This window comes from Notechis scutatus, chromosome Z, assembly GCF_049901735.1.
Source record: "Notechis scutatus isolate UNSWTSFEM ecotype Mainland chromosome Z, rNotScu1.2, whole genome shotgun sequence".
Lineage (NCBI taxonomy): Eukaryota > Metazoa > Chordata > Lepidosauria > Squamata > Elapidae > Notechis > Notechis scutatus.
Genome location: NC_142025.1, coordinates 78,342,172 through 78,358,510, shown reverse-complemented (window position 1 = coordinate 78,358,510; position 16,339 = coordinate 78,342,172). Strand labels below are relative to the sequence as shown.

Below are 16,339 nucleotides of genomic sequence, written 5' to 3'. Positions count from 1 at the left end.
CATCCTCATAACAAAGCTTCACTAAACTATTAACAATAGGATAAAGCTGATGTTATAATATGTAAAACATGATTAATTCAGCAACCTGTATGAGGATCTTATGATCTCCAAACAAGGTGTAACAAGGTATCTTCAATTGTTCTTGATGTTTTTCAATAAATCTTCACCAAGAAAATTAGTAATGATTTTATTGAAATAGAAAATGCAGAGCAAATCTGCTCATCACTCCCAGTCTAAAGACATAAGACAATATTTGTTTTATTCTATTTTTGGTTGATTTTAATGTTTTTAACTATTATTGTTGAATGTTTTAATGTTTTTAATATTTCTATTGTTTTATATTATATTTTTATATTGTTAAAGGTGGCCCAGTCTTACTTCACAATGAGATGGGTAGCATATAAATGTAATAAATAAAATTTAAAAAATAAAACAAAAGCTAGGAGTTACTCTCACTCAATTACAGCAGGCAGGAGCCCCTCATGAATTTTGATTTCAAAAAGGGTAAGATAGGTCAGACTTGGTTTATATTTGAAAAAAAGACCACTAAGAAATCATAGGACTGTAGAGGATACAGTCATATAATCACCATGATGGTTTAAAGTCATGATGGCCTTTGGAAAAGTGATTTTCAATCTGTGTCACTTATGACATTCACACCACCCCCCACAGTCACATGATTACAATTTAGGTACTTGGCAACAGGCTCAAATTTATAACTGATTGCATGTGATCACAATTGTGAAATTGATTTCTAACAATAAATATTAATTGGGGAAGCTGGATTCGCTTAATCACATGTGATTCACTTAATGACCATGTGATCTGCTTAATAACCATAGTAAAAAGTTGTAAAATTAGATCAAGTCACATGATGACTTGTTTTACCACCACACTGCTTTATGATGTGAATTCTGAATCCTGTGGTCATAAGTCAAGAACTATTGGTACTCATTGATTTTCTTCCAGAAGACAGTGGCAAACTATTTCCATATTGTTGCCAAGAAAATAACATCGATATGTACATAAAAGTCAGATTTGATTCCAGAAAGACTTCTCTTCTCTTTGTATATTCTTACCGGGGCTGTACTGAAATCCAACAGGCAGGCCAGTGTCTTAAAAAAATAAAGGCTATTCCAGATGGAGGACTTCACAACAGTAATCGCAGGACTTTAAGCAGCTAAACAAACACTCTCTTCCTCTTCAAAGCATTAGAAAAGCTTACAGATGAGAACAGTCAGATAACAGATAATCAGAGTTAGAAGGGACCTTGTAGGTCATCTAGTCCAACCCTCGCCCAAGCAGGAGACCCTGCACCATTTCTGACAAATGGCAGTCCAATCTCTTCTTGAAAGTCTCAAGTGATGGCGCTCTCACAACTTCCGAGGGAAAGCTGTTCCATTGGTTGATTGTTCTCACTGTCAGAAAGTTTCTCCTTATTTCCAGGTTAAATCTCTCCTTGTTCAGTTTCCATCCATTATTCCTTGTCTGGCCTACAAGTGCTTTAGAAAATAGCTTGACCCCCTCCTCTCTGTGGCAGCCCCTCAAATATTGGAAGACTGCTGTCATGTCTCCCCTGGTCCTTCTCTTCACTAGACTAGCCATGCCCAGTTCCTATAACCGTTCTTCATATGTTTTAGTCTCCAGTCCCCTAATCATCCTGGTTGCTCTTCTCTGTACTTTTTCTAGAATCTCAACATCTTTTTTAAAGTCAAATGAGTTTGAGATGAAGTGTAATGAATACTTTGCAAAATTCTATGAAGGAGGAAGAGCAATGGAAGATTCATGTAGAAGTAGTGAAATACCGTACATGCCTTAAAACATGATCCAAAAGGCTCTGCAATGTGTTTTAAATAAGTTTTATAGGGGGCTTTACATTACATAATACATTGAAAAGTTATATAAGCTATTATAGCCATAATTTAATATGTTATTCAATATTTAATAAATATTCCAATAAGTATTATAAAAATTAACAGCATAATAAAACTTTGAAAGTTTGAAAACCACTTGTTTAAATAAATTTTGCCTTTGGGAAGTTCAAGAGCTGCTACTTGCATTTACTTATTTTCATTGTTCCCCCAATTTGTTTTTCCTTTTGTGTAGTTCATTTATTTGTTTTTATCACATTTAGGTACCACATCTCATTCTCAGAGTGACTGAAATATGTATTAGATTATTTCTGAACAGCTTTAGTGTGTTATTAGCACAGCAGTAAAACTATCTAGCATTATCAAAATATATTTATCTATCGTGTTTCTCATATAATAAGGCTGGGTCTTATTTTTTTTTTGAGCCCCGAAAAAATGGTTAGGCCATCTTTTCGGGGGTGACTTAATTCCCCCCCTTGCATCTTCGGGTGGGCGGCGACGGCTTGGATGTTGACCTCGGCATTGGTGGGGCACTTCGTATCGGGGTCAACGCAGGCAGCACCATATCCGGTGTGCAACAAAAGTACTTCCTAATGGCAAGCCCCCCTACCATTCCCCCCCATTTCGCATGTTTTAATATAGGCCTTAATTTGGAGGGAGGGGCTTAATTTCATTTCATGCCTATAAAACATGCTGGGACTTCCTATTGGGGGAGGCCGTATTGTTGGAGAAACAGGGTACTATGTATATTTGTTTACTATCTTATTATATTAAATGTGAATTTTTCATTTTAAAAAATTCAGTTTGCAAAACGTACTTAAAAGTCTGACAGTTGTTGATGATGGCAACCATGTACTGAACATAGCATGGATGATACTGACGATTTCTTAAATGTTCTTCTTTATATAAATGTGCTTCCTCTTTATACCTGAATAAAGGAAGGGGAACAAACTCAATGAGAAAAGAAAGTGAAATCTTCAAACTGCTCTTGTAGGAACCACACAGAATAGGTAGATTAGGCTTTAGTGATTTCCAGAGGGATACATTTCTAGTGTATAGTTTCTGTAAAATTATTTAAAAAATTAATAGTAAGCAAATCCAGTGGGTTCAGTTATAATTTACAATGAGCTGACAATCTATAAGACTGAATTACTATTTACAGAAAAATCTATACAGGTAGTCCTTGACTTTTTATTTGTCTTCCTGACTGTTTAGAGTTATGATAGACTACCCCAGGGGTACTTACAACTAGGTTCTGAAGTTCCAATGGTCACCCTGTCCCCATCGTTATGTGACTGCATGTCAGATGTTCAGCAACCAAACTATATTTACAGCTGCTAGCAGTGTCTGTGGTCACATCACTATGTTTTTACAATGTTTCTATAAAAACCTCTGTAATAATTTTACCTGTTAAGAAAGGAACTCATTTGTTGAAGGCACAAATGCAGCACTTTTATTTTCAAATCTTCACTTATCTGAGTAGCCACCTGAAGATTCTGTTCAAACATCTAAAATCAGAAAACAATTAGCTAACATTTCAATCAGAATTAAGCATGTTTCCTGGACATTCAGATGAACAATACTTTTTTCTCCTGTCACTATCAGTTTACAAAATTTTGTTTGTGCTACATTAACACAGTATCTACATTTGTTAGTTGAATATGCTGGGATATGAATAATGAAATAGTAATAGCATTTAGTCTTATATACCTCTTCATAGGGCTTTACAGATCTCTGTAAGAATCTCTCCAAAAATCTTTAGTAAAACAAATTCAAAAGTTCCAATTTATTTTATGAAATTTTATATCCAGTCAGAAGTATAACTGTCATCAATACTGTGTATTTTTTAAAGTTCTTAAACATAACTTAAATTATTTATATAAAATATTGTTGTACCTGAAATACAATAGCTGGGAGTGTTGTTTGATAATATCCATCCTGGTCTGCTTCTGGTTCATTTTCTTTTAGCCAGTCTTTTTTATCTGTCTCCAATGCTTTTCTTAGCCAGCCTATAATGTTGGACTAGAGAATCAAGAGAATGTTAAATCAAAATAAAATAACATTTTGTTAGTATTGAATTGATGCTAGAAATGGTCCATCTGGAAATTACCCAGTCCATATGGAGCACAATTCTAATTTTTGATATCTTCATTTATCTTGTCACCAGTTTTACCTTTAAGTAGTTTTTACTTGCTATTGAAGGTTATTCTTTTTTAAAGCCCTAATCAAGCCCATTTTTCTCAGATGTTATTTTTCTGTACAGCCCTAACTGAAGCCATTCATTTTTCCAACTGTGTATTTGCCTTGCCGGCTTATTCCCAATCAAAGTTAGCCTCTTTCTGTCCATTTTCAAGAAATATCATGTTAACAAATAAAAGACAAATTCTAATGGGCCTGAAGAAAAACATGTTTATCTAAAAGGCAGGATAGGGAGCTATATTTCCTAAGCAGAGTTTGTAACTAGGACTCTGATCATCTGCAGTATGAGCCAATTTCATTGGACAGATCATGAACAAGTGTTCATCAACACAAAACAAGAATCACTCATGACTAGGAAGGATGTCAGAGTCACCCAAAAAGCCTTTTTCTTCATCTAAACTGATGATCTGTCAAGCTGACTCAAAAGAAGCCTCCACCAACACTTGCAGACCACCATTAAATCTGATAAGACAAAATAATGAACTAGCAGCAGACCAAAATGGTTAGATATTTAGAGGAATCCAAGTGTAACTGGTGACTGACTGGAATATTATCACTTACCAAAGCCAGAGCTTTTCCCCTTATGACTACTATGCAACCTTGCAATGCAAGCCAAAAAGGACCAACATTTGCATTGTGACATATATTTTATCATTCACCCATCCATCCCAAATGCTTATTATTTTTTTACTTTTATTTAGTGTTGCAGAAGCCTAGAATTGTCTTTCTCCAGAAGCCAGAGCCAATATTAAGAACTAGTTCTCTTCTCAGAGAATAGGAAATCTATAATAAATCCTGCCTTCCAACAATAGATAATAATTATCCTATTTATATTGGTTCACTCCTTTGTTGAATAATAGTATTTAATTTTTGTTTGATGTGGAAAAATGTACTTAAGTCTATCTTATAGTTGGGAATATTAGCCTTCCAATCAATAAGGATTTCTTTTTATTTGTATTTATATGTACATTTCTCTTTTTGCCTGTAAGTTGCCCAAATGTAAAGCTGGATGGCATTGAAATTAGATAAATAAATTACCGTAAGAGTTGACATATATGTGCTGAGAAGTTCATTCACGACATCCTGAGAAAGAAGAGGTTGCAGGAAATTTACCTCCAGTTCTGGTGCCAGTTCCAAATTTCCCATCATTTCTTCACTAAAGTAAAGAGAAGAGATAAATGACAAGTAAAATTCTAGGATCAATTTTTCTTTAGTTGCAAAAAATGAACATACACACACACACACACACACACAAACACAACCAGGCAAATAATGAAAGACTTTTAAAAAAAATCAAAATAGCAAACCCTAAATACAGATAGTAACAGAGCAATTTAATAATAATTTTTAAGTGGAAGAGTTAAATAGTCAATTGATGCTTATTTTTAATATTTGCATTTTTAATTCTGAAAAGTAAAAGTAGGCTTTCCTGAACAATTATCTGTGTATGTTTTTATACAAGTACTTGGGAGACACCTAATTACATAAATGGAAATTCAGTTAAGATCTCCTTAACTACACTCGTAGATTTAAGAATTTGAACTCCAATTGTGTGCATATTAGCAATAAGATGCAAGTTAAATTTGGAAGATATATTAGAATTTTTGAGATGTGGATTACAAATAATTTATATATTTAGAAGATGAAGGAATTGAGATGAGTGTGGATTAACAAGGATTAGAAGGTGGTTTAGGAGAAAAAGAAAAGCAGGAGTAGAAAAGACTCAATATGGTTTTACTTTTTTTTGTTTACTTTGGACATTCTAGATTTTGAACCATAGAAAAAATACTAGAATCCCAAATCTTTTTTATTTAACAGTTAGAATCACCAGTTCATTTAATACTTGTGACATTCTATCCAATGGAAAGAAAAAAAGAGTACTTCATCCAATTTTCAAGATCTTATTCTGCAGCATTTTGCATATTCTCCAACCTACTGCTTCTTAACACTTGAATATCTAAAAACTTTTTTTTTCTTCTTACCAAAAATGTAGAAATAAACTTAAGTACAGATAGTTCTCAACTTGAAAGTTCATTTAGTGAACGTTCAAAATTGTACTGAAAAATGTGACTTTTTATCATTTTTACATGATTGTTGCAGCATTCCCATGGTCACATGATCGAAATTTGATTGCTTGGCAACTGGATCATATTTTCAACAATTGTAGTGTCCTGTGGTCAAGTAATCACCTTTTGTGACCTTCTGACAAGCAAAGTCAATGGAGAAGCCAGATTCCCTTAACAATTAGGCTACTAAAGTAATAACGGCAATGGTTCACTTAACCATTGTGGCAACCAAGATCGTAAAATGGGGGAAAACTTACTTAACAACTTGCTTAGCAATGGAAATTTTGGGTTCGGTTGCATAAGATGTAAATGTGTTTACTCTTAATGTTCCATAAACAGTGAAGGACAAGCCAAATAATTCTGATTCCATGACACTTTATGACTGAACTTAAACAAATCTATTTACAAGAATTCTTTATTCTCTTAAAATGGGTAAAACACAATTATTGTTTTCATTTTATACTCATCTAAGATAGGCAAAAAGATTTGCACTCTACAAAGAGTACCTTTCTATGGTATGTTGATTGCTTTGCATGCCAAAGATCACTTCTTCAGTTCTTAACATCTTTAATTAAAGATTTATTTAATTATTTAATTTGTTTGCCACCCATCTAGCTTCGAAGCAATCTTGGGCTTACAATATTAAAAGCAATAAAACCCTAAAAAGAAATATGTCTAAAATAATAATAAAATTATAATCCAAAATAAATTTACAGTTAAAAGATCGGGAGGGAATGATCAGAATGTAGAGTGAGGGGGAGGTAGGATTTTCTCTTAATTCATCAACCTCCAGTATGGTATTCCCCCATTGGCAGACCCTTATGGAAAGCCATAAGGATGGAAACCAATCTTACCTGGGTAAGATGTTCTAAAGGGCAGGAGCCATGATAAAAAAAACATTTTTCTCCTAGAATCAACTAGCCAAAATTTTCTTACCTAAAGGGCCCACTGCATGGCCCCTCTACCAGTGTAACTGGGCTAAGCCAGTGCCATTGGCTGGAGACCTGGATCTATGATATATAGGGCTTTAAAAATAATAGCCAAAATCTTGAATTGAACCCAGAAGCAAACCGGCAGCCATTGCAACTCACAGAGCAGTGGTAATAGATAAACAGATAATCAGAGTTGGAAGGGACCTTGTAGGTCATCTAGGCCAACCCCCCACCCAAGCGGGAGACCCTGCACCATTTCTGACAGATGGGAGTCCAATCTCTTCTTGAAAGTCTCAAGTGATGGCGCTCCCACAACTTCCGAGGGCAAGGTGTTCCATTGGTTGAGTGTTCTCACTGTCAGAAAGTTTCTCCTTATTTCCAGGTTAAATCTCCCTTTGTTCAGTTTCCATCCATTATTCCTTGTCTGGCCTACATGGGTGTAACATGGGCCATCCTAAGATCCCCCCAGAACTGCCTGCAACTGCTGCACTTTGCATCAGCTGTAGCTTCCGAATGCTCTTTAAAGATAGCCCCAATTTAGTCACTAGAAAACATTTCAGTCTCTGAGATAAAACAATATTTTTCATGAATGCTGCCTGGTATAGCTCTTCTACATTCTAATGATATTCAATTGTATCCATATCTGGCTGCTATTTTATATCAATGTGTTTATCTGCCTTTAGCAGATGGCAGCACTTGGCTGATTTTGGTTTGAAGAAAAATGAGGAGGATCAGACTTGGTTAGTATTCAGATAAAAGAACAACAGATAATCCTAAGGTAGCGGTTAGATCACAAAATTAAAAATAACTAATGCTAATCCTAACCTGGTGGAAGGCAGCAGTAAAGCATTTTCTGAGAAGTTCAAGAAAATGATGTAACAGTGTACAGTTAGCTATTAGAAACTGAAACTGAATTAATCTTTATGCATTTGTGAGAAACTGTGGGAAAGTGTGGCAGATTGGTATTTGACTGTTTATTTCACAAGGGGCATCTCTATCCTGATGGGGAACAAAAGTGCTTCAAAATAATTCTCCTTTAATAAACTTCAGTATAACTGAAGAAAGAATTTTCTTACTTTTTAAAAGATTCTGTAGTGACTTCAACCTATCATTAAAGATAGCTTTTTGAAAGTCTTGTCATTCATGTTACCTTTGACTTTGCGAGATATCTGGGGCTTGACAAAATTTATTAAAATCACATAGTTCCTTCTAGTACTATTTTAAATAATAACATCCTTACCTTTTATATGTATTTAAAACCCAAGTTAAAAGGCTAACAATTTCATTTGCCTCTAAATCTTCTGAAGCCAGGTCCTGCATACGTAAAGACAATGCCTGGTGATACATACATAGCATTTTCTTGAAAATTTCATAATGTGGGGGAAAACACTGATCCATAAGATTTTTAGCCACCAAAAGATCATCAAGAACATATTTACGAATTATTTCCAGATGGCGAACAAGCCACATTTTGTCAGACTCTCGAGTGTCTGCTTGAGTGCCTTCAATCCTGGTAATAACAGTTCGATCCAGGACATTAAACATTGTTTCTTTCCACTTTTTAGGTCTCCCAGGGGGAATGAATCCAGTTTGCTTTTTCCGATCTAGCATACGCCGATCTATCTTTTCTTCTCTCTCAATTATTCTCACAACTGAAACAAGCAAGGTTGGATCTCTACGGACAGTGACTAAAGACCTTTGAATGACCATCCAGAGTTGCTTGGCCAGTTCTTCAGAAAGTTTTTGCATGTCTCCAAAATAACTATCAATTAGGTTCATATCATGAGTATTCTTGCTATCCATGCGGTATTGTTCGTACATAAGATCATCTCGGGAGCACTCCAGATCCATCAACTTTCGATGGGCTTGCAATAATTGTCCTTGGTCAATCAAGTCTTGAGTCTCCTGGACTATCTCTGGGACTGAGAAGAAAAAGAAACAACATAGATTTAAGTTACATTATATCCTACAAACTTCAGAATTGTAGCTGTGTGACAACAGCTGCATCATTACTGTACATTAAAAATTAACATTATTTATATAAATTCATAATGCCGCACAACTCCTTTGTACTATCAGAATAGGAGATATTTTAGAAGTCATACCTGAGAATATATTTTTGAGGTTTTCTACAGCAGCTGCCAGTTGACTATGCTGAACTACAGCATCTTTAACATCTTTGAGACTTTCTATGGTGTTAATACTCTGCCGCCAATCTTTATTGACATCAACTAAAGAGTGCTGTATGTCCTTGACATCATGCAATGCAGTGTGCAGCTGGCTTAAACCAGTTCGCACTCCATCAAGTTGTGACTGAATTGCAGCCTAAAAAAAACCCAAGCTTGATAGTTAATTCACTCCATAATAGCAATAAATAGCTAATATGCTCTCTAATTTCTTTAAAAATATTTGTTCTTACATAAAAGACAATTTTATTAATAAAACACTGCTTAATAAAACTGAGGCAGGTTCTATTTAGATATAGAAATGTGGAGTCCTTGCTACTCTATGAATTTGTTTCTTTGTTTGCAGACATTTTGTTACCTAACTAGATAATATCCTCAGTGCAGTTGAAATGTGTCCAACACAAATACCATTACCATTTTAATGGAATAATATTAAAGGAGAAGTCGTCACAAAAAATTATTTGCATTTTCCTTTCTGGGCAAGGTTGTTGAGAGTGGTTTAGTGCATGTATCCTCACTCTACTTGACCTCTCAGTAGCCTTCAATATCATTGATCATGGTATCCTTCTGAGGCCACTTTGGGGGTTGGAAAAGAGGCCTCTGGGTTGTCCTGGGTCACTTCCTTCATCTGTGTTTGCTCTCAGTTGGTGGTGATAGGAAGTGAGAGGTCACACTTTGATCCCATGCTTTGTGGTGTCCTACATAGCTCAGTACTTTCTCCACTTCTGTTTAACAGCTACATGGAGCAGTTGGGTGAAATCATCTGCCATCATGGACTGAGATATCAATATACTGATGACACCCAACTACAATATATGACTTGACCCATGGGAGTTAAGTGACATTGTGACCTCCTTCTTGCAGTGCTTGGAGGCTCTTAATGGCTGGATGGGGAGTAATAGGCTGAAACTGAATCCTAGCAAGACTCAATAGCTCTAAGTTTGTTTTTTTGGGGGCCATGGAGAATTGCCATCTCTGGCGCTGAATGGAGTGGCACTGCACCAGAGAGACCCAGTGAATAAACTGGGAGTTCTCCTGGATTCAAGACTCCTGCTCAAAGCCTTTGTGCAAGAGCGGGTTATGCTCCAGCTATGCCCTCCCCTGTATCAACAATCCCTGTTCGCAGTCTTTCATACCCTAGTCACCTCCCTCTTGTCTAATCCAATGTGTTCTACATGAGACTGTCCTTGAAAAGTATTTAGAAGCTTCAACTGGTTCAAAATGCAGTAGCATTTGTGGTTTTGTGCAAACCTACCGTGTTTCTCACATAATAAGGCCGGGCCTTATTTTTTTCTGAGCCCCGAAAAAACGGCTAGGCCGTCTTTTCGGGGGGTAACCTAATTTCCCCCTTTCATCCTCATCTAGAGCCCCCAGCGGGTCAGCCTCGCCACCAGCTGCTCCTAAGGGCGATCATGGCGGCGCAGAGAGCTCCCTACTCCCACCAAACACCTTTGCTGCAGACCCAAGACCTTTGGCACCTGCCTCTGTTGCTTTCCCTTCTGCCCATTCCGCTGCCGTTTGGAGTGCCGTTGGAGCTGCCTCTGCCGTTTGGAGCTGCCTCTGCCGTTTGGAGCTGCCTCTGCCGTTTGGAGCCGCCGCCGCCGTTTGAAGCTGCCGCTTCCGCGTTTGGAGCACTACCGCTGTTTGGAAGCATCACCGCCACTCCAAACACGGAAGCGGCAGCTCCAAACGTGACGGCGGCACTCCAAGCGGCGCCGGCGGCTCCAAGCGGCAGAGGCAGCTCCAAACACAGAAGCGGAGCCACCGCCGCCATTTGGAGCTGCCGCCGCTGTTTGGAGTACCATTGGAGCTGCCTCTGCCGTTTGGAGCTGCCTCTGCCGTTTGGAGCTGCTGCCGCTGTTTGGAGCCACTGCCGCCGTTTGAAGCTGCCGCTTCCGCGTTTGGAGCACTATCGCTGTTTGGAGCACCACCGCCACTCCAAACACGGCGGCAGCTCCAAACACGGAAGCAGCAGCTCCAAACGTGACGGCGGCACTCCAAACGGCGCCGGCGGCTCCAAACGGCAGAGGCAGCTCCAAACACGGAAGCGGAGCCACCGCCGCCGTTTGGAGCTGCCGCCGTCGTTTGGAGCTGCCACTTCCGCGTTTGGAGCTGCCGCCGTGTTTGGAGTGGCGGTGGTGCTCCAAACAGCGGTAGTGCTCCAAAGCGCGGAGCGGCAGCTCCAAGCGGCAGAGGCAGCTCCAAAGCGGCAGAGGCAGCTCCAAATGGCGGCGGTGGCTCCGCTTCCGTGTTTGGAGCTGCCTCTGCCGCTTGGAGCCGCCGGCGCCGTTTGGAGTGCCGCCGTCACGTTTGGAGCTGCTGCTTCCGTGTTTGGAGCTGCCGCCGTGTTTGGAGTGGCGGTGGTGCTCCAAACAGCGGTAGTGCTCCAAGCGCGAAGCGGCAGCTTCAAACGGCGGCGGCGGCTCCAAACGGCGGCAGCAGCTCCAAACGGCAGAGGCAGCTCCAAACGGCGACAGCGGCTCCAAATGGCAGAGGCAGCTCCAAATGGCGGTGGCGGCTCCAAACGGCAGAGGCAGCTCCAAACGGCGGCAGCAGCTCCAAGGGCACTCCAAATGGCGGTGGTAGCTCCAACGGCACTCCAAATGGCGGTGGTAGCTCCAACGGCACTCCAAATGGCAAGTCCCCCCACCCTCCCCCCTATTTTGCATGTTTTAAACTAGGCCTAAATTTGGGGGGAGGGGCTTAATTTGATTTTATGCCTAGAAAACATGCTGGGTCTTCCTATTGGTGGAGGCCGTATTGTTGGAGAAACACGGTAGATGTGCTCATGTGCTATCTCTCCTGTGGGAGCTACATTAGGTACTGATTTACTTCACCTTTAAAGCCCTACATGGCTTGGAACTATTTGAAGGACCATCTTTTCCTAGTCACATCTATCTGACCCACCAGAGGATTGAGGCAGGGAATGCTACAGATCCCCTCTCCTAAGGAGATACTTCTGTCGGGAATAAGAACAACTTTCCCCATGGTGGCTCCTTCCCTATAGAACATCAAGTATCTTATTTAAGGACTGTGGTGGTGCAGTGATTAGAATGCAATACTGCATGCTGACTGCTGGTTGCCTGCAATTTGGCAGGTCGAATCTCATCAGGCTCAAGATTGACTCAGCCTTTCATCCTTCCAAGGTTGGTAAAATGAGGAGCCAGATTGTTGGGGGCAATATGCTGACTCTGTAAACCGCTTAGAGAGGGTTGTAAAGAACTGTGAAGCAGTATATAAGTTCAAGTGCTATTGCTAAGTGCTATCTGATTCTCTGACTTTTGTTGCCAGGCCTGTGGGCAATATTTGCTTTTATTATTTTTTATATTAGAGTTTTGTCTTTGTAATTTAGTGAGTTGGTTGCCATATAAATTTTCAATCAATCATTCATTCATAAATATACTCAATATCATATTTAAGTATTATCATTAAAATGTAAAATAAAATATCACAAATTACTGATGGTCTAGAAGATTTATATTTCAGGATTGAATTGTGGCATCCTTGATAATGTTTGAGTTTTGTGATTTTCTTGCAGACATTTCATTACCAAACTAGGTAACATTACCAGTGCTAGAAGGAAGTGGGGTTTGCTCTTATTTTTATTTAGTAGTGGCTTGCTCCATCAGTGTTGGTATTAATCAGTATTCAATTAGGGGGATATGTGTATAGATGTTGGTGTTTTCTTTTCTTTTGTAGTTTTTTTTTTCTTTTTGTCCTTTTTTAGATTTTTTGGAGTCTTCTATTTTACCTTTCTTTTCAATGAAATAAAAAACAGAAATAAAAGAAGTCTGCTAATCACTAACAAAGAGTAAATACACAAATAGGAGTCATGTAAAAAAGTTCATTTAAATGGGATTATTTCATTTATTTTATCAAACTTGTTTTTCTATATATTTCTTTATATTTCAAATATATAATGTATTTTCAAATATATTTGAAAATACATTATATATTACATAGCTTCAAAAGCCCTTAATATATAGACATTTTCCCATATAAATGTTACTTCACTATAGGTTTATTAAATTGTATGTGAATACGTATGCAAGATTTTCTAGTATTCTGCATATTAAATCTGCCACAGAAATTAAATGTAAATTTACATTTTTATACATTTTGTTTTGCATTTAATTTGCACTTCAGTTAATATCTGAAGACATTTTTCCCCTAAAAAGAAATGGTATATAAGTATGAGGGAGATCAGTGTGAATGCTATGTGATTAGAAAAAGACTTGAAGCACGACACTATATGGGGAGAGCAGGAATTGATTAAAGGAGTTTGAAGTTTAAACAAAATCAGCAATATTAAAGAGTAGGTTCTTCAATTGCAAAAAGAAATTGTATTATAATATCCTAACTAATAATTTACTATGGCTTAATAAGCTAGAATCAATTTGTATCCAGGCATATTTTAAAATTATAATCTTATTCTCAACCTAAACAAAATCTCCTTTAATTTCAATTATTAGATATTCCCCATCTTATTTAAAATTATTTCATTTAAATAAATGAATTATTAAATAGTTAAACAGTTAATATTACCTGAATTTGCAATTTAATTATTTCTTTTATTTTTAATTATTTAATTTTAATTATAATAATTTCTGTCCTAACTTTTGTAATTCTAACTGTGCCTTTCTAAATTTATTCTGATACATAATATAACATTTAACCAGGTATTTGAAGGGCATTTGATAGATTATTTCCTCTTTTTGGAAGCTTGGTTAGACAACATCTACAGCACTATATACACAGAAATTCAAGATAATCAATAATATGATTCTTATACCTTCAGTCGTGCTTCTACTGATGCTTTCTTACGGCCTTCTCTTCTGCGATATTGTTCTACTTTATCTAACTGGTCTGGTCGTTGAAGCATCCCAGCTACCCTTTGTACAGCTGTTGCAACTGCTTCCCTATCAGTCTCCTCCATCTTACAGCAAAGCCTGAAAATGCAGATGCATATATAACTTAAAAATAGTGGACAATGGGTTCATAAAATCTTTACAGACAATATACCAACATAGAGGAAATGAAATAAGGAAATTAAAAAATGGACTTCAAAACATTTTGATATTTAAGATGAATTCCAGGAGTATTTTATTTCAATGCCTTCCAGTGGCAATTCCAAAACAGGTTCTAAGACATTGTTAAAAAAGAAAAAAAGAAAAAGCCTCTGCTTTCAAGTAAAAGAACTAAGAATAAACAAAAACACTTTATATATCTCTATCTCTATCTCTATCTATCTATCTATCTATTTATCTATCTATCTGTCTGTGTGTTTTCGTATATTTTCACAGGTACAGGTATGAAGGTCTTGGAGTGTTCGGGTCTTTTTCCGTGTAAGATTGAGAGCATCTTGGCAACATTTCGACGAGGTCCCACTCGCCATCTTCAGATTGGTGCTTTCGGCTTTGTGCTTGTGCGAGCAAAGCGTGATCAGAGCTGCCGTCTCCCTATATATACTGGTGGGGAGGTTGGCTGTGTTGTCATGTCTTTATTGGTTGATGGAGTTGATGTTTGCAGATTGGCTGGCTTTTTCATAAGAACATGTGTGGCTGAGGTATTGGCTGTGTGTCTATCAGCCTCCTGTGTTGTAATGTCATTTATTATTGCATATATATATAAAAGTGAAATACCAACTCATGCATCATCACAAAATCTCCAGAACCGTAAAGCCTATAAACTTGAAATTTGGCACATATGTTCCTCTTGGTTTCTAAGTGCTCACTAAGAAAGGATTTTTTGAATGACCATCAGAACATTACTATTTCATATATTATTATTCACACACTCTGATACTAAGGAGTTCTACTCCTCCTCCCCACTTGAAAAGAAATCTGTTCCAAATGCAAAACACAAGCAGAGGAGTTTCAGTTTCAGTTTTAGTTTTACAGCACCAAGCAGCTTTAGTACAGAACAGTAGAGTTAAGCCAAGCCCAGGCCCTTTGTTGTCTCCTTGCTCACACAGTAAATATTGCTTCACTTTCCAAACAGCCTTCAACTCTCTCACACACTGAAAGGATGCTAGCCAGATGAATACCGATGGATACTGGTGGGCAGAGGCACAATTTCCCCCTCTTATTTTCCTCCCAGAAATTAAGCCCGGTCACATAGATTCATAGTGAAGCATGGGTATAGAGCTAATACACACACATACACACACACACCCCTCAGAAATACAGAAGCTGGGGATGCCCTATTTATCAATATAATCAAGCAGCACAGTTAGGGTATATTATTTCATTTATTATGAAGACTCTTCTAAAACAATGGATTCAAACTGAACCTATGTCAGAGTCGACTAAAGTTATAAATCAGTGGTTTTTACATCCAAAATATTTTTCTAGAATAAAACAGACTGAAAATATTTTTACAAAGCAATGCTTCAAATTTGAAAAAAAGCACATTCCTCATAAGGGATAATACTCTTTTAACTCCCTTGATAACACATTTTGATCAGGATAATTATAATGGTTTGTCTAAAATGTTGAGAGCATATAATCTTTATAAACTAAAATATATTTATAGCAATAGTGAACCTCTCAATAAAGATCAGATAGAGCAACAGATATGTGATACCAGATAAGGATACCATGGCTTTTTGTTGTCAACATTAATCTCTCCTGGGCCATAGAAATATTACAGCTCACCAGAGTTAGGATTATTGCATTTATTTACTGGATCAAGCCTCAATTTTAAAGATAAAAAATAATTATCTACTATATTATAGCAGCAAAAACAATTATTGTGCAACATAACAAAAAAAAAGTCAGTAAAAAAGTAAAAGTAATGAGATTTCAGAAGAAGCAACCATAATTTTATCAAATTTAGCTGGATGTTATGATTTACCTCAATAGCAATAAATTATAATCTGGTACATATGATAAATTTTCACTTTGTAGTATCTGACTTTTATCTTGCATATTTCCATCCTGGTCTCGCCAAAGATCATCAACAAGTGCAAACAATAACCAGGCCTGAATCCTGACTGGAAAGGGTCCGGATAATCACACAGAACCCTCTGCCAAGCAACCACTTTTTCCCTAAATGGAAGATGAGAAACTGGACAAAAATTGTTC

At 37.5% G+C, this 16,339-nt stretch overlaps 1 protein-coding gene across 1 annotated transcript in view; it reads right to left on the bottom strand.

Annotated features, from left to right (window-relative positions):
* Positions 1 to 16,339, bottom strand: part of EXOC3 (exocyst complex component 3) — a 35,946-nt gene that overhangs the window by 11,776 nt on the left and 7,831 nt on the right. Inside the window, exons 2-8 of the mRNA XM_026678336.2 lie at positions 14,047 to 14,203; positions 9,174 to 9,393; positions 8,309 to 8,990; positions 5,109 to 5,226; positions 3,768 to 3,893; positions 3,279 to 3,379; positions 2,689 to 2,799 (exon numbers count right to left, since the gene is read on the bottom strand). Of these exons, the coding sequence (XP_026534121.1) occupies positions 2,689 to 2,799; positions 3,279 to 3,379; positions 3,768 to 3,893; positions 5,109 to 5,226; positions 8,309 to 8,990; positions 9,174 to 9,393; positions 14,047 to 14,190 (1,502 nt within the window). The 5' untranslated portion in view covers positions 14,191 to 14,203. The remainder of the gene's footprint in view (positions 1 to 2,688; positions 2,800 to 3,278; positions 3,380 to 3,767; positions 3,894 to 5,108; positions 5,227 to 8,308; positions 8,991 to 9,173; positions 9,394 to 14,046; positions 14,204 to 16,339) is intronic.